Source organism: Corylus avellana, chromosome 2 (genome assembly GCF_965113065.1).
Source record: "Corylus avellana chromosome 2, dhCorAvel1.hap1.2, whole genome shotgun sequence".
NCBI classification, from domain to species: domain Eukaryota; kingdom Viridiplantae; phylum Streptophyta; class Magnoliopsida; order Fagales; family Betulaceae; genus Corylus; species Corylus avellana.
The window spans coordinates 35902888-35925296 of record NC_142491.1 but is presented as its reverse complement, the minus strand read 5'-3'; the positions used below and the strand labels follow the sequence as shown (position 1 = coordinate 35925296).

Sequence of the window (22409 nt, the reverse complement as noted above, 5' to 3'; positions counted from 1 at the left end):
TTTAGGTGGCCTACTTGTGTCTTATTAAGAATGATGTGGCTATTAAAATTATCATTGGGCTTGTGATTGATTATTATTGAATTTTGATCACAAATTGATTTTAATAGTTACATCATTTTTAGTATGACACAAATAGGCCACCTAAAATTACTCGGAACATAAGATCAAACCAAATAAAAATAAAAATATATACAACATCCAAAATTGCCACCGCTAGGGTGGACTTTAAGTGTAGCATAATACATCAAAACATAGGCCCTAACGCCTAAACAAAATATCTATCACTACTAAAGAGGCTACCGGTGTAACGCCCTCAAAACTGACATTGGCCAGCTTGACAAGATCACTTGCAATTACCCAAGTTTAACCAACTGGTGGCTAAATGAGTAACCGTCCCTCTAAGCATTATCAAAGTTAATGCATATGAATGTGAAATAAATCTGAGAAATTTATCAATCATTATGGTACAAGTAAAATCCTTAAATTAAGACATGGTGCAATGTTGTGCCAAATACCCTCTTAAATTAATAGGCGAATGCTTGGTACTTTTTACTTACAAGTGCACAAGATCAAACAATAGTATAGTTATGCAAATACGAGAAAATCTCATGAGGATTGTTGATTTTTGTTTAAAACTATTTTTCCAATTTAAAAAGTCAAATTGTCACAGATTTGCAATGTTGAAAGAGATAAAGATAATGAAAAGGTTAAGGATTTGACATCCACCACTAATCAGACTAATTAAGATAATACTAAGCCAATGTTCCAATCATATGGTATATTTAATGTGTGGCAATCTAAGGGCATGGTATTTACACCTTAAGTTATTGATCTCCCTAAGCAATGAATTAGACATGGAATCTACTATAATTCTTTTCTTCCCTAAAGAATTTAACATGGTATCTACTAAGTTGTTATTTAGGAAAACATAATTCTATGGAAATCAACAAACACATGAGTCCTAAGACATGGTATCTACTCATAGTTCCCCATGTTTATTAAGCCAAGAACCCATGATTAGGTTATTTTGTCACTTTATTAAGCCCAAGATTCGGTCATCTAAATTGACTTAATTAACAGATCCATACCATATGCATATGAGGAATTCAATCACATAGACAATAATCAATTAAACATACCCAAAATAAAATTGAAACAAAGGCACTAGTATTGAATCTTAAAAAGAAATGATTAGGGCTTCAATCTATCCCTAACAAAGGTTTAGTTACACATAATTTAAATAAAACTAAAAAGAAAGGGAAAGAAGAAACCGAACACGCTTCTTGAAGTAGCCTCCAATTCTTCTCTCCAAGATAGTCTTTTTTTTTTTTTTTTCCTAAGAGGCTTAGAGGTCTATTTATAGACTTTAGGAAAACCTAGAAACCCTAGAAAACCTAATAAAATCGGAAGACAGACCCCTAGTCCAATTAGGGTTTGGAAAACCTAATTTTAAGTGAAAATAAGTCTTTCCACATCTGAGCAGCCCGAGTGCGCTCGCTCGCACTGCCTTGCGCTTGATCGTAGATTGCACTTGATCGTTCCTCTTCTACGCTCGAGCCTAGGTGTGGTGCGCTCGATCTTAGCTCCAGCTTTTCCCAAAACTAGTCTTTTATGCTCGAAACTTTCAAAAACGCTTCCTTTTCCTTCAAACACCTAAAAACTAATAAAAGCACAAAAATGAAATAAAACAGCACAAAATAGCACAACTAAGAGATTAACACACATAAATTAAGGGGTTAAATATGTATATATATATATATATATATATATATATATATATATATATATATATATATATATATATATATATATATATATATATTAACACTCATCAAGCAACTAACAATAATATAAAGCAAATCTAATAACAACATGAAGATCTTAAAGCAAAGTCTATAGTGGCAACGATATCACTCTTGGGTTCTAGAAACAGGTTTCCTATAAGAGTAATAACCGCGTAAGTCTAACGACTTAGTAAGTAAACCTCACAATTGAGTATGATATGAGCTTATTATTATTAAGCAGAAATAAGTAAAAAGGGACGATTTTAAGGAGCAAAAAACCCTAGCTCTTTTCTATCTAGCCGCCAAAGAGAAAAGCGAAACCCTTCAGCCACACAGGGGAGGAGGGTTGGCCGTTTGGCTGCCTCCCTTCTCCCCTCGTCCTCCTCGCTCCGGTGCTAGTTATTTACCTGATGCCCTAGCCCCAGTGCCTCCTCTCTTCCCCTTCCTTGCCGCTTCTTTCCCCTTCTGTTTTTCTCAGCTTTTGCTCCTTTCCTGCCGCTTTTCTTCCCCCGCCTTCATTTTCTGCAGCGGGCTCCATGACCTTGTTTTGGCACTTTGTAGGTTCGGCTTGTGGGAGGCTTTCTTTCAAACTCCCTCCAGATTTTGTCTGTGGTTGCTGCTTTGCCGTCTGCTATTAGGGTTTTCTTTCATGCGTCCCCACCACGTCGAGCTCACACGCCCCTTACGCAGCGGTTTTCGGCCTGCACGGGTTCGGCTCCCTTCCGGCTACCGTCTTTTCGCTTAGTGCTCATTTTCCCTGTTTTGGTGGTTCCTTGTTGTTTTTTTTTTTTTTCCATTTTTTTCTTGTTTGTGATTGTTTTCAGGTCTTGCTTTGCCGGTCTTCTTCGCGCCTGTTCGCCACCCACCGTCCACTGCTGGGCCTTTCAATGCGTCCCCGCCGCGATGAGCTTCCAACGCCCCCCCGGTTTTCAGTTCCCGGCATGTGCGTGATCGGAGTGTGCTGTTTATTTTCTTGTTTTATTTCCCTGTTTTGTTGTTTCTTTAAGATGTATTTGTGTTTTGGCATGTGTTTTTTCCCTGTATTGTTTTATTTTCCTGTTTTGTTCGGCTTGTAATAAGGCTCTTTCCTCTCACTCGATTTATGGCGCCTTCGGGTTAATTAGTTTTGGTCCGGACCTTTGGGTTATGGATGTGATCATTATCCTGACCTTCGGGTCGAGGAGGAAAAGTTTCGGTATGAGAGTCTTTCCGCTCTCAGGGTCGAGGAATAATTGCTATCCTTGCATTTGATTGAGTCAGTCAGTCACAGATCTAGTATTAAATCTGATTTTAGTCATGAGTTAGCGGATTGGTCTCGAATCTTCTACTAAACCTGGTAATCTTGTAGTTTTATGCAATGGTTGCTTCAAAGCTTTGCTCTGTGAGGTAAGAGCTTTATGCTCGTGGTATTATTGAATGAAATGTTATGTTTTTCTCAATATATATATATATATATATATATATATATATATATATATATATATATATATATATATATATATATAGCAGAAATAAACATGCAGTTTTTGGTAAACATTGAAAGGAGGTGTTGTCTCCGTTAATACACCTTGAAAATATTGTTTGGTTGATTAAAGATGGTGTTCTCCCGGCTGCAATCACTTAAATATTTGAATGCAGAAAACTAATGTTTTATATGTCGTAACTATCATGTATGGTCTACCCGAGATATTATTCATTTTCAGCAGGGTTGGCACTATCCCGAGGAATCTGTAATACAATGCCGATGCCTCGATCATTATACGCTACCATCCATCACTAGCAGCCTGACTGATTCCGACCTTGGGTGGCCTACGTTACTAATGATGTACGTCCTGTAGTGACTACCCATTTAGGTTGCGCCAGTAACGAAACTACCATTGGATCCAAGGCCTATACAGCAACACACAACATTTAACCATAGAATCAAGTCTATATAGTATGCCCATGGCCATTATACTGCATGTATCAGTGTACCATGTCATACGATACATCTTATCAATCAGTTATTAAAGCAGTGACCAAGTTATTACAAAAATGTAGACATGCTTGTATTATACGCGTGGTCAGTCAGCTAGCATATTCCACGTTTTTAAGAAAAGTATTCGTATGTATTTATTTACCTCGTTTGTTTGCTCGAGTCCTCTGAAATTACGAATCCTTGCTATAACGAAACACGAATCATTGTTATAAGCAGTACTAGAGAACTCTACAAGCTTCCATCTAACGTAAATGACTGCTAAATTACTACACTATTGGGGTTAAGGGGACGTGTGGCTCGCTCCCTAGGGCGAGCGTTTGGTTAGGGAGTAAGACTCGGCCAAAGATCTCCAAAAATGTGTCTAGGCTTCTATCTAAGGCTATGGGTTGGTATTTTCCTTCTTACGCTCAAAATAAACACAAGCATCACAAGAAAATACAACACAAAGAATCAAAAAGGTGTTTAAAAGCCTTTTGAAAACATTATTGGTTTTCATCCAAGTGCAAAACATATTATCATGCAACTTTTAAAGAGAACAAGGGTGAGTTGGAAACCTTCGAAATCGCTCTTGGTTTTACAAGAAAATGGGCACAAGAACTTGTTAAGGCATCTTTAAAGTTTGTAACATTAAGAGAGTAGTAACAACAATTAGAAAAGCATGAAAGAAGGATTAACAAGTCACCTTAGAAGATAGCTAGAGCTCTACACCTCCTCCGTCTCCAAGAACACTCACGAACTCTCAAAAATCAACCAAGCGGGGTTTCTCTAGGGCAATAGAGGCTAAAATGAGGGTTAAGGATCGTGTGAGGGGTGGGTTTATATAGAGAAAAAAAATTGAGGGCGCTGTAGGAGAAATCCTGAAAAAGTGCGAGTGCTCACGTACTGTAGCAGCGAGTGCTCGTGTACTGTTCACTATGGGTTAAAAATGCTCAGATGTATGATTCTAAAAAGATGCCAGTGCTCGCGTACTGTTCACAAAAAGTAAAAAATGCTCAGATGTACAATTATGAAAAGGTGTGAGTGCTCGCGTATTGTAGCAGAGAGTGCTCGTTTACTGTTCACAAAAGGTAAAAATTGCTTTTCAGGTGTACGATTGGGTAAAAACCATCGGTTAACAAAAAGTCAACTAGTGCTCGGCCTGGTCCCCACACGAGAGCTTGTGTGCTGTAGCAGGCGAGTGCTTGTGTGGTCCCCCACGCGAGCGTTCATGTATTGTAGCTCGGAAAGTCAAAAATTTTGAAAATGCTCTTCCAGCTGTAATTAGTGACCTAAAGTCCAATTAATCCCCTAACCAAGCTGTCTTATGCCTAATTAATTATTTTGGGTCACTACAACTGGGCACCCCTGGGGCTACGCTCCGTTGAGCTCCATCCTAAGGAACTCTGTCTGGTGGGACTCCCCCAACCGCAGCTGATGCTCGGGCTACGAATCTCATAGTCTTCTATGTTTAGCGGTGGTCCTCCTGCCTGGTTGTAGATTTCCAGGATCCTCCTAGAGTCTTCCCCACGTGTGCTCCACTCGACAACTGCCAATGCCCTCTCTACCTGAAATGCTATAGTCAGGCACCCCATCATTTCTTAAAGAGCTGCAAGCTGCTGACCCTGCTGGTCGAGGGCCTCCATAACATGATCGTAGCCAAGATCGCCAGATCGTGAGGATGAGGCTCCACTTAACAATAAAGGGTTGCCTACAAGAAAGAATTTCATCCACAACTAAGCAAAGTCCTAAAGAGTAGAACCCAATTGGTACTGTTCATTGGTACTCTTCAATTGAACTCACTTGTCGAAGCTTGGTTAGGGATTTAACGTGATTGTCAAACTCATGAGGCCCAAATTGGACTGCCAATGCTTGACAAGGCTCCCAACTAGTGAAAGCTCTAGCATTTTCCATCCACTTAAACCAAGGGAAAGCCTTCCCTATCATATGGAATGATGCCACCATGAGACGATGTTGGGGTGAGTTCTGATGATAAGTGGAGAATTGTTGTGCCCTGTAAAGCGATTCTGAGGAATCTTGGCCATCAAACTTTGGGAATTCAAGCTGCAAGGTACATGTTTGAATGCCACTTGAAGCCTCTAAATTGCCATCCCTTTGGTTCAAGTTCCTTCTAGAGGAGTTGTTTCTTTGCTCACAATGATGGGTGCCATTGAAATTATCATAGTTTGTGGCTAAGAATTCAAGCCGGTGAACAACTTGGCCAAGGAGTTTTTGGTGTGATTTATAAACCTCCTTAATGTGATTGAAAGAGTTAGAAAGCTAGGATCTCTTGTATACATACATACATACATACACTATATAGTGTATATATGTATATGTATAAAAGAGATCCTAGCTAAACAATCCTGTCCTGCTATGTTATTGATTCTTTTTCCCTTATCGTACATATGTTTTAAAATGCCGTCTGGCCATTTTTGCTTAGGGCTGATTTTTATTTTGTTTAATGAATGATTTAGGACTGATTTGACTAAACCTCTGCTTTTAACTGGGAGCCAAATCAAAATGCCGAGCTACTTTCAGATTATTACAATGATCTGCCATCCAGAATTTGACTGATTAATGATTTATCATTGGGCATATTTACATGCATATATATACAATGGAATGAGACCATTCAGATGGTGTTAGATATTTTAACATAGATGACAAAAAAATATTTTTTAAAGAGTAAAACGTATAATGCTGAACATTCTCTAATCCACAAAAGAAAATTGTCCCAATAAGCTTTTTTTTTTTTAAGTTACTTTTTGGAAGATGTAAACATTCACCATACAATTTTTTTAAGAATAATTTTATGAGAATGTTACATACTTAAAAATGTTAACTCAACCAATACTTTTAAAATGTAGTTAAAAATAAAATTTGAAAGGGATCACTTTCAAAGTCAGACGTATTCTAATAAGTATCTGATGCGTATGAAATAAAGAAATTATGGAGGTTGGTTGGTCTATCTCCTCATAGAAAGTTGTGTATATCCCGAACTTAAAAAGTAGTTTTAGTATCTTTTTTCTAAGTGACATATTTTTAGTATTTAAAAAGTTGTACTAAACAAAAAACTGATATGTTAGTAAAATCGCTAAAAAAGAGCCTAAATACACTTTGAAAAAAAGCTTAAAATGAAACTTTTTTTAGTTTTAAAATTTCTATTTTCTAATGCAATCCCAAAGCCAATTTTAGAATAAAAAAAGTCAAAGAAGTAATTTTTAAGTACTAAAAATACTTTTTAAAATCTAAATGTAATCCTAAATATGCTCTAAATTATTTAGTTAAAGAGAATAAAATATTCGAGAGAAAAGCAAAGAAAGAAAAGAAACCATCTATTGTTAAATCATCGCTAAAGATAGTCATTTAAGTTTTACTATAGTTTTACACTGTGGTTAAGTCACACTAGAATAAGTTTCATTTTAAATGAAATGGATAATATTTATGATCAAGATTTAAAGTTAATGTATTTAATAATATACATAATTTTATATTTTTTAATTTCTTAAAATAATGTATTAACATTAAAATTTCTTATATACCCTTGCATACATAGAATATAAATCCTTCGTAAAATGAATACTATCTTAAAGATCCTGTTCCGCCAAACCCGACCCCACCCTCCATATGGCACCCGCCTCTCAAGCTCATCGTCGTCAACGACGAAACGACGCACCCGACCGAATGAACAACCAGGAGGGCGTATTAGTCTTTACGGTAAAGTTTAAAATAGCCGTTTAGGCGTTTAGTACTTTTGAAAACAATAATGTAACCAAAACTGTAATTGTCACATTTCCTTTCGCAAAGTAATTTATATCAACAAGGCGTACCCTCTCAGCCATTGCTTGCACAGAGAGGGAAGAGAAGAGAGAGAGAGAGAGAGAGTGAGAGAGGGACATTGAACCTTTCCCGTACGATCGAATTAGGGTTTTGCTTTGGCATTGTGGATCTGATCGCACCCCCAAATTGCAACCATTTCGGAGCACAGATCTCGATCGTGTAATCGTTTTCCTTGGTCGTAATTCGGTACGAGTGTCTGTGTGTTCGAAATAGTTGAGCTCTTAACTTTTTCGATTTGAATTTGAAAGCTCAGAGTTGAATTTATTTTAGAATCGGATTTCATCTAATTGCAGATTCCGTGGATTTGAGTCCGGTTCTCGAGTCGTCGCTTTCATGTTCGACTTCGAATTCGATTTTTCCCCTCCTTGTGAGCACCGTTCGTTCAGATCACTGGCTTCGAGAATGCTTTTTTGTTTCGTTTTGATAATGTAATTTCAGTGTATGTTTTTTTTTTTCTTGATTTTGAATTTGATGGATGGTTTGTGTGTGAAGCGTTGTTCAATAGATCTTGAAAATTGGCTCCTCAAAGGCGATCGCAGCGCCACATGGGTGGCCAGATGCAGCAGAGCAATGCTGCGGCCGCGACCGCCCTCTACGACCACACCGGCGGCGGGTCCCTCCACAATGCAGGCCCCGCTAGCGACGCGGGGGATGCGGTCATGGCGCGTTGGCTCCAGTCCGCCGGGTTGCAGCATCTGGCCTCTCCCTTGGCCTCCACCGGTATCGATCACCGTCTCCTCCCCAATCTTCTCATGCAGGTAATCATATCATTGCTTCTCAAGCCAATTCGCCGAGTAGTATACGTGATTTGCTGATTAATTACTGACTGGTTGATGAACATGAAATCTTGGATTTTGTTGAAGTTTTTGAATGCCTTTCTTTGGATTGCATTTTTTCTGCATGAAGTTTGTGCAATACTTTTCTGCAAGTCTACTTGGTTGTTTCGATCACCCTTTTCATCGATCCTATTAGGTTTACATTATCCAGTGGAAAGGAAATTAGAGAAACACGTTGTTGCCTGTGTGATTGTTTTGATTACCCATTCTGGTTGTTTATTGCTGCTCAAATGAGAGATCAATACATGTCTTTTGGTACAGTATGTCTTTAAGTTTGTTGTACTATTTAAGTTTTCTGACAAAATTAATGTGGATTTTTGCTGTTAGCGTCGATTAATATAGTCTCGTCACCTTTTAGTGATTTACAGTTCTAGCCTTCTCGGCTTGTTCAGTTTGATCATTCTTTATGCTTATTGATCTGCACAAATATTTTTTAACAATAATTTCCATGTGGTATCATTGGGTTGAGATACTGTAAAATGTTGTTTTTTACTGTACTTGAATGTGACTAAAGTTTGAGAATTGATGAGTAAGTATATGGTATTGTCAAAGGGTTATGGAGCGCAGTCTGCTGAAGAGAAACAGAGGCTTTTTAAGTTGATGAGAAACCTCAATTTTAATGGGGAGTCTGCTTCTGAGCCATACACACCTACTGCCCAAAGCTCAGGAGGGATGGCTGCATCAGATGGGTTTTATTCTCAAGAGTTCAGGGGTGATTTTGGAGCTGGGCTTTTGGATCTTCATGCAATGGATGATACAGAGCTTCTGTCCGAGGTATGTTTCTGTAAAAGGTGTTGCATCCATCTGGGCAGGGAACTTCTACTTCTATATTAATCAGTTGTCTGAAGTTTATTATGAAATAATCATAGTGTACTTTAGTGACTACTGTTAAAGGGCTAAGATTGAAAACCATTGAATGACCATTTACAGAAACTTCTACTTCTATACTAATTTGGTTGTCTGAAGTTTTTCATGATAAAATCAGAGTATGGTGCACTTGAGTGGCTACTGTTAAAAGAACTAAGATTGAAAACCATGGAATAACCATCGTCCATGCTGGTTAAGTTCTGTTCAACTTTTTATTTTTATTCAGTGATATATGCTCGCCTAACTGTTCACTTATATGTGCACTTGAGTGACTACTGTTAAAAGAACTAAGATTGAAAACCATGGAATAACCATCGTCCATGCTGGTTAAGTTCTGTTCTACTTTTTATTTTTATTCAGTGATATATGCTCGCCTAACTGTTCACTTATATGTGATGCAAAAAACTAACGACTGGAGCATTTAGATGCCAATTGGGGTTTAAGCTTTTCAGCTTCATCGAACTATTCATATTTTGTCATGTATACCTGCACTTAGGATGAGTTACTCAACCTATCTTGGGGCTGGAATTATTTGTTAATTTTAGGGAAAAATATACTTTAACCCCCCAAACTCTCACTTATTTTGCAATTATGTCTCCAAACTTTAAAATGTGACATCGAGGCCCCATATACTATCATTACGTGTCAAATTAGACACTTTTGTATTTTTCTTCCCAAAATAACCTTGAAGTTATCAATAAATAAAATTAAAAAATATATAAAAATAACCATTTGAAAAAAAAAAATTAGGGGCTAATGTGAAAGAGCTACACCTTTATGGTGTTTTTAGTTTATTTTTTTATTTGTTTAATTTTTTAATAATTTTAATTTTTTTCAAATGTTTTTTTAAATAAATTTAAGGGTATTTTGGGGAGAAAAATGCAAAAGTGTCTAATTTGACATGCAGTGGTAGAATTGGAGGTCATAGTGTCACTTTTTAAAGTTTGGAGGTGTAAGTACAAAATGAGTGATAGTTCAAGGGACTAAAGTGTATTTCTCCCTTAAATTTATTAAAAAGTATAAGAAACATAGGAAATCAATTAGGCTGGAACAAAAATATGTTTACTGATTATTCTTATAGTAGGGAGTAGGGCTTGGTTTGAGAACCTTGAGAGAAATTTTAAGGCATTTGTATGTTTTTGAATTACTTAGGTCAATTTTCCCTTTTTTTTTAGGTTACCTGTTATTTGGATTGGAGTTAGGATTGCTTTTGTACTTATACCAGTATTGCAGAAAAGTTGCTCAAAATTTTTTCTGTGTGCGCACATGTTCTTTACATTTGTTGAGAATGTGGTGGTGAGAAGCTAAAAACTTCATTTTATTTTTAGTGCCATGCAAAAGAAGAATGATACTTTTTTTTCCCTTTTGTTTCAGATTTTTATTTATTATTTATATCTCCCCACTCATTGTATTATCATCCGGATGCGTTATGATGTCTATATCAATTTTAAGGGATTTAATTGTATGCTCTTTCACCTGTGGCTTATAATCTGGTCTTATAAGAAAGTTATGATGATGTTATTTGTGCTGAGAATATGTTGTATATTTTCTTATTTTCTGATAGATCATCATTTTGGTTCCACTTTTATTAAAATCATTTTGTTTCCACTTGCAGCATGTTATTTCAGAACCCTTTGAGCCCTCGCCATTTATGCCAGGTGGTACAAGAGCAATTGACAATGACTTTAATGTGACGAGCAGTGGACAGCAAGGAGGGCAACTAGATACAGATGCATCAGTTCCCTTACCTACGAATGAAAGAGAGGGCACAAAGGAAAACAACGTGGCTAAAATTAAAGTTGTGGTATGTTGGTTGTTTTGGCTGCAAGGTGCTCTGTTTCTGTCTATCTGTTTGTATATATTATGTCCTAAGCATAGATTTGAGTGTGAAGTTACCTAATTAAAGAGATTGGTGTTTTCAGTAAATTATGATATTAAGGGAGGTCTCAAATAGAGTGAAAGGGAAGGGGGTGGGTGTTAATTGGTCTTTATGATACCAAAGATTGTATTATGGAATATGAGAGGCCTGTATAAAAGGGAGACAAGGTTGATGGTTAGAGGTCTTCTCAAAGATTGGGAGGCATATATTGTTTGTTTACAAGAGATAAAAATGGAGTATATTTATAGGGAGGTGATTCGCAATTTATGGCGATGTCAACATGTGGACTGGTCATATTTGGGTTCGAGAGGGGTGTTAGAAGGCATTTTTTGTTAATGTGGGTGGGATAGGCGATGGAGGAGGTTGAGGAGTGCATGGGAGGTTTTGTGGTAGTGTGTTCTTTTATAAGTGTTATAGAGAATTTTGAATGGGCATTTGCAGGTGTGTATGGTCCTAATGATGATGTAAAAAGAAAATGTCTTTGGGTTGAGTTGGCTGGCCTTATGAGTTGGTGGGAGCTACTGTGGTGTATCGGGGGTGATAGACTAGTACCCTTGTGAAAGATTAGGCAATCCTAGATAGTCACAAGTAATGTTGGATTTTTTGGAATTCATTTTTCTTTAGGCCTTTTGGACATTCTGCTAGTTGGGGGGTTTTACTTGGTCTAAATAATCGTGATTCTCCGGCATGGTCTAGAATTGATAGGTTCCTTCTATCTTTGAATTGGGAAAAACATTTTTTGGATGTATCTTAGAGAAATCTTCCTCGAATTCTGTCGGATAACTTTCCTTTGATGTTGGATTGTGGTGTGGTGAGCGGGGTAGTAGGTATTTTAATTTTGAGAATATGTGGCTAAACTCATAAGATTTTGTGGAGAAGATGAAATTATGGTTCAGGGTTCTAATTATGTGTTGGCACAGAAATTGAAAGCATTGAAATCGGATTTGAAGAAACGGAATGAGGTGGTTTTTGGTAATGTAGGGCAGCGGAAGGAGATGGTGGATGGTATTCGTAAGCTGGATATGATTGCAAAAGGAAGATCTTTAACTAAAGATGGAAGGTTGAAGAAGGAAGATATTTCTAGAGAGTTGGAGAGGATTATCCTTTTTGAAGAAGCGAGTTGGAGGTAGAAGTCAAGGGCGCTTTGGTTGTGAGAGGCGATAAAAATACAAGTTCTTTCATTGAGTGGCAAACTCAAATAGAAGAAATAACTTGGTGAAGTCCTTAGTTATTAATGGGACAATGTCTTTTGATGCTACAAAAATGAAGGAACATATTGTGCATTTCAATTGTATTTTGAACAATATATTTGGTAACCAAAATTGGGTGGCCTCATTCATGTCTATTGATGTGGATGAGAGAAATTGGTTGGAAAGACACTTTGAGTAGTGTGAAGTGTTGGGGGTGGTATAAGAGTGCAATGGTGATAAGGGCAAAGGACCTGGCGGATTTTATATGGCTTTTTTTTCCATAAGTGTTGGGATATATTGAAAGAGGACATCATGGAAGCTTTTAAGGAGTTTCATAGAGGGGGAAAGTTTGAGTAGAGTGGCTTCTTTGCCGTTGAAGTATTTGGCCTTCCTTTTAAGAGCTTCTAACAAGGCTTATACTATTTGGAATGGCAGCATTGAGAAAATGGAACATCGTTTGGTAGGCTAGAAGAGGCTTTATTCGAGGGAGGTAGGTTGACTTTGATAAAAAAACACTCTTTCTAATCTGCTGACATATTATTTGTCTTTATTTCCTATTCTATTCGGAGTGGCTAATAGACTTGAAAAACTTCAGAGAGATTTTCTATGGGGTGGACTTGGCGATGAGTTTTTAAGTTCCATTTAGTAAAGTGGTTGGCAATTTGTACTCCGATAAAATCAAAAGTATTGGGGGTAAAAAATTTGATTTAGTCTAATTGAGCTCTTTTGGGAAAGTGGCTGTGATGGTATGCTATGGAGAGGGAGGCTCTGTGTCTGTGGAGAGTGGTGGTGGAAACTAAGTATGGTAGTTTGGAGGAAGGTTGATGTTCCTTTCGGAGTGGGAGTGTGTGTATAATGAGGAAGTGGGAAGGTTTTTCTTAAAATTTGTTCCCAGGTGATGTTTTAACATGATTAATGGTGCAGGGAACAACCTTTGAAGATTTCTTATCCGGACTTATTTGGTATTGTATGTTATAAGGATGCGTGAGTGGCAGATCATACACAGTTCCGAAATGGAAATCTTCATTGGAATATATTCTTTACCAGACCAGTCCATAATCGGAAGGTGGAAGTGATCTCTTCTTTCTTGGAGCAGTTGTATTCTCATAAAGTAAGGCAAGGAGATAACGTAATTTGTTGGATCCCCTTTTTTTTTAATTTTTTATTATAAGTACTCGAGATATCATTAAAATCGTAAGGCGCCCCCACATAATATTAGATCCCTTCTAAAAGGAAAAAAGTTTAATGTCAAGTCCTACTATCATGTGTCATCCGTACATGTTAGTTCCCTTTTTTCTTGGAAGAGTATTTGGAAAGTTAAGGCTTCTTCGAGAGTGGCATTCCTATTGTGGATGACGGTTTTAGGAAAAATCTTGACTTGGACAATTTCAGGAAGAGGAACGTCATTGTGGTGGATTGATGTTGTATGTGCAAGAAAAGTGGAGAATCTATTGATCACCTCCTTCTTCATTGTGCAATTGCAAGAGAATTATGGAGTTGGCTTTTCCATTTGTTTGGTGTTGTTTGGGTTATCCCTAGAAGGGTGAGAGAGATGTTGGAGAGGACAAAGGGGTAATGGAAATGCTCTGGAAGTTTGGTGGTTGACTCCTTTGTGTCTAATGTGGTGTATTTGGAGAGAGCAGAATGCAAGGAGCTTTGAAGATCGAGAGGCTTCGATGTTAGAGCTGAAAAATAAGTTGCTCTAATCACTCTACACATGGATAGCATCATTCAATAGTTGGCCCATTTCCAGTTTTTCAGAGTTCTTGCATTTTGGTTCCTCTTTTCCTCTATAGTAGGGGTTTTCTTTTGTTTACTTCCCATATATTAGGTTTGCACCCTCGGCACTTCTATTGAATTACTTGTATATATATACACTCATTTTTTGATTGCCTGACTATTTTCTTCAGAAAAATGCTTTTGACCAAAAAATATCCCTATCTCGTGCATGTAGTTGTGGAGAATGTTGATTGCTTGTCTTCACATTTGCTTCCAATATTTTATCTTATAGTAGGAGCCATATTCCTTGGGTTTCAATCAATGCGGTAATTAGAAGATATTGTTGTTTGACAACTTGTGATCTTATTTGTATATAAAATCCTTGTTTATAACTCATTGATATTTACATTGCTCTGTCGATTTGGTGAGGTAACTAGCACATGATGGCATATAATGGTTTCTTTTCATGAAAATCTCAAGATCATTGAATTTGAATTCATGTCTTAGGTACGTAAAAGACCTTTAAACAAGAAGGAGCTTTCTCGGAAGGAGGAGGATATAGTAACTGTGTTTGACAGTTCTTATTTGGCTGTTCATGAACCCAAAGTGAAGGTATTTTGCTCTGTTCTCACAAAGTACCTTATCTTTTAGTTTTTGCTGAATTTGATGTAGAATTGAATTGATGCTCTCTCTCTCTCTCACGCACACATTTTGTAAGAACTTATTTTCTAATTTTGATGTTAAAGGTGGACTTGACTGCATATGTGGAGAAGCACGAGTTTTGTTTTGATGCTGTTCTCAATGAGCAAGTCACCAATGATGAGGTAAGTGTTCTAATACTACAGATTGAAGTTGTCTCCTGCTGCTGCTCTGGTACACTTGGTAGTCATGAATTTTATTGTAAATCTTGATACACTTCTTTATTGGTGTTTATGATATTTTTGTATTCTGAATTTGATGTTTGAGGCTTTTTTTATTTAATATGAAATTTGTTTTCCTATTTGATTGATGGTATATAGTTTAAAGCATGACTTCTTTGCATGGTACCTGAGACAGGTATACCGGGTTACTGTTGAACCAATCATTCCTACCATTTTTGAGCGAACAAAGGCTACATGTTTTGCTTATGGTCAGACAGGTTTGTTCAGATTCTGATCTTCCTTAATCAGTTATCTACTTTAAAGGTTATCCTGCTGAATCATATGACATTCTGAATGTTGGGAATCTGGATGTCTGCTGAATCATATGACATTCTCAAACTGTCTAGGTTATTTTAACTTGTATGTCTGCGGATGCATCTTTATGGAATCATGTTATTTCTTGGTTTATTACAGGTAGTGGTAAGACATTCACAATGCAGCCGTTACCTTTAAGAGCTGCGGAAGACCTTGTTAGATTGTTGCATCAGCCATTCTATCGTAATCAGAGATTCAAATTGTGGCTTAGCTATTTTGAGATATATGGTGGAAAACTCTTTGATCTTCTCAGCGACAGAAAGTTAGTATTTCTCGTTGTTTTTGGATTTTCATTTGTTTATTATTTTTTTGGTTTTGGCTTGAGAACCTTGCTGTAATTGATTTGATATAGTAGTTATTGGAGGTTTGCAGAATCATGTGCATATCAATTTTTATGGAGAAAACTTATTAATGCTGTCCTTGTTTTGCAAAATTAACTGTTTTACTTTAGTGTGCCTGTTTTCTTGCAAAAGCTGAAGGTGTATAATCTGGTTGATGGCACTGGTTTTGTGTTTTTGTGTGTGGAGGAATTATTTTTGAGTCCTGCTATTTGGTGTTTGTGGACAATATGCTGCAATGCTGTGAAGCATCTGTACTCCGATCACCTACAAGCAACATGCGTCCATGTTCTTCAGCTACTCATTTTCTTTACATGAATTGGTACATTAGTGTCTGTTGCAAGGATCAATACTTGCACCTATGGAATGTTTGGATCAGGATGATAAATGACTTTAAATGCCATTCTGAGTGGTACAAGCATAGTGTGTCCTACATCAAGCATGCGTAGCTTTTGGTTGGATATAAAAAAGGGCTTGTATTGTATGCACGAAATTATTAGTACATATGTATTGGCATTAATGTGGGGTCCATAAGTGTTCACAATTAGCTTGTATGCCATTGCTCAATGACTGACTTCATTGTTCTCTGTTAGGAAACTTTTCATGAGGGAAGATGGAAAGCAACAAGTTTGCATTGTTGGACTGCAAGAATTTGAAGTTTCTGATGTACAAATTGTTAAAGAATACATTGAGAGGGGTAATGCTGCAAGAAGTACAGGGTCCACTGGTGCCAATGAGGAATCTTCCAGGTCACATGCTATCTTACAACTTGCTGTTAAGAAGCACAGTGAGGTAAAAGATTCCAAGCGTAACAATGATGTAAATGAGTCTAAAGCTGGGAAAATTGTTGGGAAGATTTCTTTCATTGATCTTGCTGGCAGTGAGAGAGGTGCTGACACCACTGATAATGACCGACAGACAAGGTAATCTTTGTGCATCATTATATTTCTCCTTTTCTGCTTTGTTAAAGTAATTATTAAGTGATTAAATTTACCTCATCCTATCAGCTTAAGCTTTTAGGATAACTGGTAGTTTAACATAGTATTAGAGCCAAAGGTCTTATGATTGAACCTTGACTTCGTCAATTCACCCCCAATTTAAATTAAATATTCCACGTGTTGGGCCTCATCTATTAAAAGAGAGTTTGAGCGCACACGTGAAGGAAAACGGATCCTTTCCATTTCATTTGAAATTCAGAGTATCCATTTAGTGCATTTAGGAGCGTAATATTGTCTTTTTCTTTTGGAAGGCAAATTTTTTAGACAAGTTTGTCCAAAATGCACTAAATGGATACTCTCAATTTCAAATGAAACGAAGATGATCATTTTCCCACGTGAGGGGGAGTGTTAAAGTAATGATTAAATAATTAAATTAACCTCTTCCTATCAGCTTAAACATTTGGGACAACTGGTAGTTTTAACGTGCTTACCCAAAAATAAGGCAGAAAAAATTTACGGTATATGTGCATTAATACTTAAAAAAAAAAAAATCTTATTCTTTTTGCTGTCTGCATTAATACTGTTGTTTTCTGACTCTACCTCATACTTTCTGAGAAGTCCTTGTTTCATCATCTTTTACGGTGCATGTCATATTTTTTACTTATAAGATATTTCTGTAATTCCCACTTTCCATCTGATTATTCTTAGCTGCATAAAAAATTTAATCTGACTTTAGTTTGACTAAGAAAAATTACATCTATGACATTCTGCATGACTGGCTAAATTAGTAGAAGCAGGATTTGTTTATAGGTGTTTGGTTACGCGTTGTCACCTAAAGACTGAAACATCAACAGTGAGTATAAATTCTTTAAAAGAGATCAGTGCATCTTATTTTTTATTTGGCACCTGCAAAAGAGACCCTCTGCTTTCAAGTCCTCAGTGCTGATTGTTTGATCCTATTGTTTTGCTTGGGTTTCTGATTTTGCCCCTAGTTCTTTGGTTAATATTTGTTTTGTATAATATTTACTGGGGCCATAAGCAGTGATTGAGATGCTCTTGTTTGATATATTGACAGAAGAATAAAACGGCGCCTTGGGGCGCCTTTATGCTTTTTTAATAAAACTTCTTATTACTTATCAAAAAAAATATATTGACAGAAGAAAGAACCCCAATATAGAAGAAACTAAATTAGTTCAAGTGGGAGATAGTATACATTAAATATTGTAGAACCAGGAGCTTCTTAATGTTTTTTTTTTTTTTTTTTTTTGATAACGTAGGAGAACTTTATTCAGATTAATTGCACGTCGCAAACGCATACTGTACAACAATCCTCACCGTTAATCAAACTCCTACGGGTAACTAACCCCATCAGCCAGAACCAGTTACCAGGTAACACAGGAGCTTTCACCCTTGATGGGCTAAGTAGTTTATCCTCATGCCCAGGAGGCAGCTTCTTAATGTTTTCAAGGAGCTTCTTTATGGCTTTGAAAACATTAAGATGTTTAGGATTTTGTAGTCAAGCATGCAAGAATTGGAGTGGCTAATATTAAAACTCCAATTGTTTTAGATGCTAACTGGTCTGAAACAGGTTTGCTCTGATTCAACTTAAGATTTGAACTAGGACAATATGAACCTAAGCCACCCTTTGAAGAGGTGGTTGCTGCAGTTTCTGCAGTTACCCTGTCTCTTTGGCATTGGACCACTGGTTGGGTAGGAGCCCTGCCCAAGCTCAAGCCTAAGAGCTGAATCAGCTGGCAATGATTAGCCCATCTTTGGTCTGCTTGAGGTGCTTGATTTTGGGGTCTTGGTCTAGTTATTAGGGCTAGACAGAGTCAGTTCTTTCACTTACATTGTTTCTTTCTTTCCTGTAGTTTTTCTTTTGAAGGTAAGGATATATTCCTTGTCCTTTCCCAAGACTACTGCAATGCTTTCTTGGAGAAACTTAGTCCATGTTAGGTGGAATTTTTCCTTTAACTGGAGCATCTTGGGCATAGACCAAGTCCTTGTCACTGATTTACTTTAGCTCATGTTGGGCCGAGAAGGTCATTTATGCTTCCAGCAACATTTATTGGATGTCCTATGTTGTTTTCATAGAGTTGCTCTAAACAGATTTTTTTCCTAGCTAGACATTGCTCCTTTTTTTTTTGACTGTTTGTGCAGCTGTTTTACACCAGTGCCAGACTGTTGTTTTATTTCTGTGGAAATTGACCTAATATTTCAATTTCCTGAATTATTTGGTTCATTGCAGGATTGAGGGAGCAGAAATCAACAAGAGCCTTTTGGCGCTCAAGGAGTGCATTCGTGCTCTGGACAATGATCAGATCCATATTCCTTTTCGTGGAAGCAAACTAACAGAAGTGCTTCGTGACTCCTTTGTTGGCAATTCAAGGACTGTTATGATCTCTTGCATTTCTCCAAATGCAGGTTCATGTGAGCATACACTCAACACTTTGCGATATGCAGATAGGTATGCTATTTACTATCATGAGCTTCAACAAATTGTAATACCTCAGTATCGGTGGACTGTTATCTTTTTGCTTTAACTGAAGAATGGCTATTAAATGAGCAGGGTTAAAAGTCTTTCTAAAAGTGGAAATGCAAGAAAGGATCAGGCAATAAATTCAATACCACCAAATAATAAAGATATTTCATCAGCATTATCTCTGCCAGTTTCTCTTGACTCCGAGGATGTTTATGACCAGCGTCAAGAGATGAATGTAGCAGATACAGGTAGAAGGGTTGCTGAAAAGGAAAGTCTCTCGTACAATCCTACTGCTGATTATAATAAACAGCCCTCCAATTTTTCTTCAAGTTACCCCTTAAATGGGCGGGAGGAAAAAGGGGTGGTTTCTAGCTCAACTGACAGGGAGAGGTACGAAATGAAAAATTCTTATGGTGATTCTACTATTCAAAAGGCGCACTCGTATCCCCAAATCTCAGTAGATACAGAAGAGAAAGTGCAAAAGGTGTCCCCACCTCGTAGAAAAGTATCTAGGGAAGAGAAATCTGAGAAGCTGGGGAGCTGGATGAAAAAAGATTCTAGTGGATCGGATCTCTCCACCACAGGCATCAAGCTGCCGAATACAGGCAATTACAGCACAAGTAATGTTGGATCCCGACAATATGAACCTGAACCTCCTCCTGACGGAAATATAAATGCAATACTTGAGGTTGGTTTCCTGTGTAGCCCTGTACTTCCATTACAAATATTTAGTTGTGTTAAGTCTTGGTCATCTTATATGTGTGATTTGGACTGCTGTAGGAAGAAGAGGCCTTAATTGCTGCTCATAGAAAAGAAATTGAGGACACCATGGAGATTGTTCGTGAAGTAAGTGAAAAAAATGATCAGTTAACAGTTTGTTACTCGAGTTGTTTTCATTTGATAGGTTAAATATTGTGCTAGTCATTTTTGTGCCTTTAATTTTTTAATCCCTGCAGCATATGAATTGCTTCACTCATGTGGTTTTTTTACAGTCTGATGCTATGGTTTTGTGATATGATTAGATCACATTCTTTCTATAATCCTCAGATAAAGAGAAATATTTATGTCATTTGAATCATGTGAATACTTTATAGTATAATAATACCACCCACCAAACTTAAGTAAATGAAACCCTGAAATTTCAATAATTTGGATTTTAGCTACATATTCTTTTCATGGCCTTACAAATGGATTTGGAACTACATTTCTCATGCGAAAAGTGTTCTCCAGTGATCTGAGTGCTCATTCTTGTATGTTTCCTGGATTATAGGAAATGAAACTGCTAGCAGAAGTGGACCAACCAGGCAGTCTCATTGACAACTATGTGACGCAGTTGAACTTTGTGCTTTCTCGTAAGGCAGCAGGGCTGGTTAGTCTTCAAGCTCGCCTCGCAAGGTTCCAGCACCGGTTGAAAGAACAGGAAATACTTAGTCGGAAACGAGTACCTCGTTAAGGCAGCTAGTTGTTTCTTTGCTTTCACGAGTGGACTATATCCTGTCATGTAATTCCTCTTTCTCACTATATATGAACCTTTTCTGGTTATCTAGTTATACTTCTGGTACATATTTTGTTTCTTCCTCTCACAAGTACATTGAATGAGCCAGGTCAAGGTACTTAGGAGAGGATCTAAGAAAAACTGCAGAGCCAAACTGTACTTGAGAGCTATGGTTGCTTTCACATCCAAACTTTTGGCTTGAACAACGAGGTTTCATGTCTGTTATCAGAGATTACAGTGTTCTCAATTGTATTATTTGGATGAGTCTGATGTTGATCTTGCCCAGATCTTTTAGGTTTGTGGACTTCGGCTGTTGTTTGAAGGAGACCGGAAATTGATTCACAATCACAAATTATATTTAGGAAAAAAAAAAAAAAAAAAAACTATAAAGAAAAGGTGAAATAGATGCTTCATTATTTCTTCACTTTTCTGAAATTCTTTTCTTTACATGCTCACCATGTCCATTAGCTTTCTAGTCGAAGCTTGACCCTGGTGTATAAATGATTCCTACAATGGATTCAGGATGATATTTTTTTTTTTGTGAAATCTTGGCGTAATGCTATCTCCTTCTTTATGAATGATACACTGCATGAATATACACTTGTATGTCCTCCCTTATGGTTGCATCGGGAGTATTGAAGAATTTACTCATTCAATTGTAAGCACAAAACTGATATTTGACAGTAATTTGTGGCAAATTTCAAACCGTGCACGTATTTTCCATCCTGGTTCTTGATTTAACCAACTGCACCTTGGTGGATGCGACTGTTTTTGTTTTTTCACAATAATTCTTTTGCAATTATCATGCATTGCTGAAAGTGTTCCCATCCTTGCTTGTCGTCCGTTCATTTTGGTATAGTGGCGAGAGACAAATTTCCTACAAATTTTGGTGGGTAGGAAACTTTTACAAACTAGCATCTAAAAATGACATGTTTTCAAGTTATTAAAAAAAGCACGTGAGAAGCACATGCTATTAAAAAATTTATGTGATTTTCACACACTAAGAACACATTACGGTTAGATTCTCACATGCTATTAAAAAATTATGTGATTTTCACATACTAAGAACACATTACATGCTATTAAAAAACTGTGATTTTCACATACCAAGTAAGAACACGTTACTCTTAGAAGTTGGTTTGTTGAAAATTTTCTTCAAACCAGGAAATTTATGTCCAATGGTGGGAGGGAGCCTTCGGAACGTGCCCATATCTTATAGGTTGTGTGAGATGATTCATCTCAGTGATCGTAAATTGGTTTGAGGACCGACATAAGAAAACATTGGGGTAAAAGAAACTCGAAGCCTCTTATTTTCACCTCATTTTTCTAGCATATTTGACGTCGACCTTTCCTTACCATATTAGCATGTTTGGAAATTGGCACCTCTCTAACAAATGAGTCTGATAGTATTTGGCGGTGAAACCCAAGGAAAATGCCACTCATTAATCCTCCTGTAGCATTCTTTTACATTTTAACATGATGTAAATGCAGATGAAATTGATTGCGCAACATCTGCTTTATATATAAAAAAATAAAAAAATAAAAAATAAAAAATAAAAAAATAAAATAAATAAAATAAAATAAAAATTCTGGTGTAATCGGGAAAATGGTAAACCAGAAATGACCATTTCTAGCTACGTTCACTTATTTGCATTCTCAAATGTCCTTTGCAATGATTGTAGTCGCAGAAAATAACTTTTATGAGGTTCAAGGTGTAAACCGGATCTTGTGGCCTCCAACAGAAGCTACACATGTCAGCTCCACAGAGGCTCGGAAAGCAATGCTATACAAACAAAAAAGATGTAACAGAGTTATATATATATATATCCATTAGATGAACACAGTAAGC

The 22409-nt window shown here is 37.0% G+C and overlaps 1 protein-coding gene across 5 annotated transcripts; it reads left to right on the top strand.

Moving 5' to 3' along the window:
- The first annotated feature begins 7555 nt into the window (after positions 1 to 7555).
- LOC132177860 (kinesin motor protein-like protein) lies at positions 7556 to 20847 on the top strand. Of its 5 annotated transcripts, XM_059590360.2 has the most exons (15): positions 7556 to 7767; positions 7875 to 7948; positions 8074 to 8339; positions 8970 to 9191; positions 10900 to 11088; positions 14580 to 14684; positions 14819 to 14896; positions 15129 to 15210; positions 15407 to 15569; positions 16239 to 16568; positions 18832 to 19050; positions 19153 to 19753; positions 19846 to 19911; positions 20336 to 20566; positions 20670 to 20847. In XM_059590360.2, exons 3-14 carry the CDS (start codon positions 8127 to 8129, stop codon positions 20516 to 20518), a joined length of 2451 nt encoding a protein of 816 aa, XP_059446343.2. In that variant the 5' UTR covers positions 7556 to 7767; positions 7875 to 7948; positions 8074 to 8126; the 3' UTR covers positions 20519 to 20566; positions 20670 to 20847. The 5 variants fall into 5 exon arrangements, with proteins under 5 accessions (XP_059446343.2, XP_059446334.2, XP_059446322.2 ...); XM_059590351.2 differs by having other exon boundaries at positions 8087 to 8339; positions 20336 to 20847; XM_059590339.2 differs by having other exon boundaries at positions 20336 to 20847.
- Positions 20848 to 22409: the final 1562 nt, after the last annotated feature.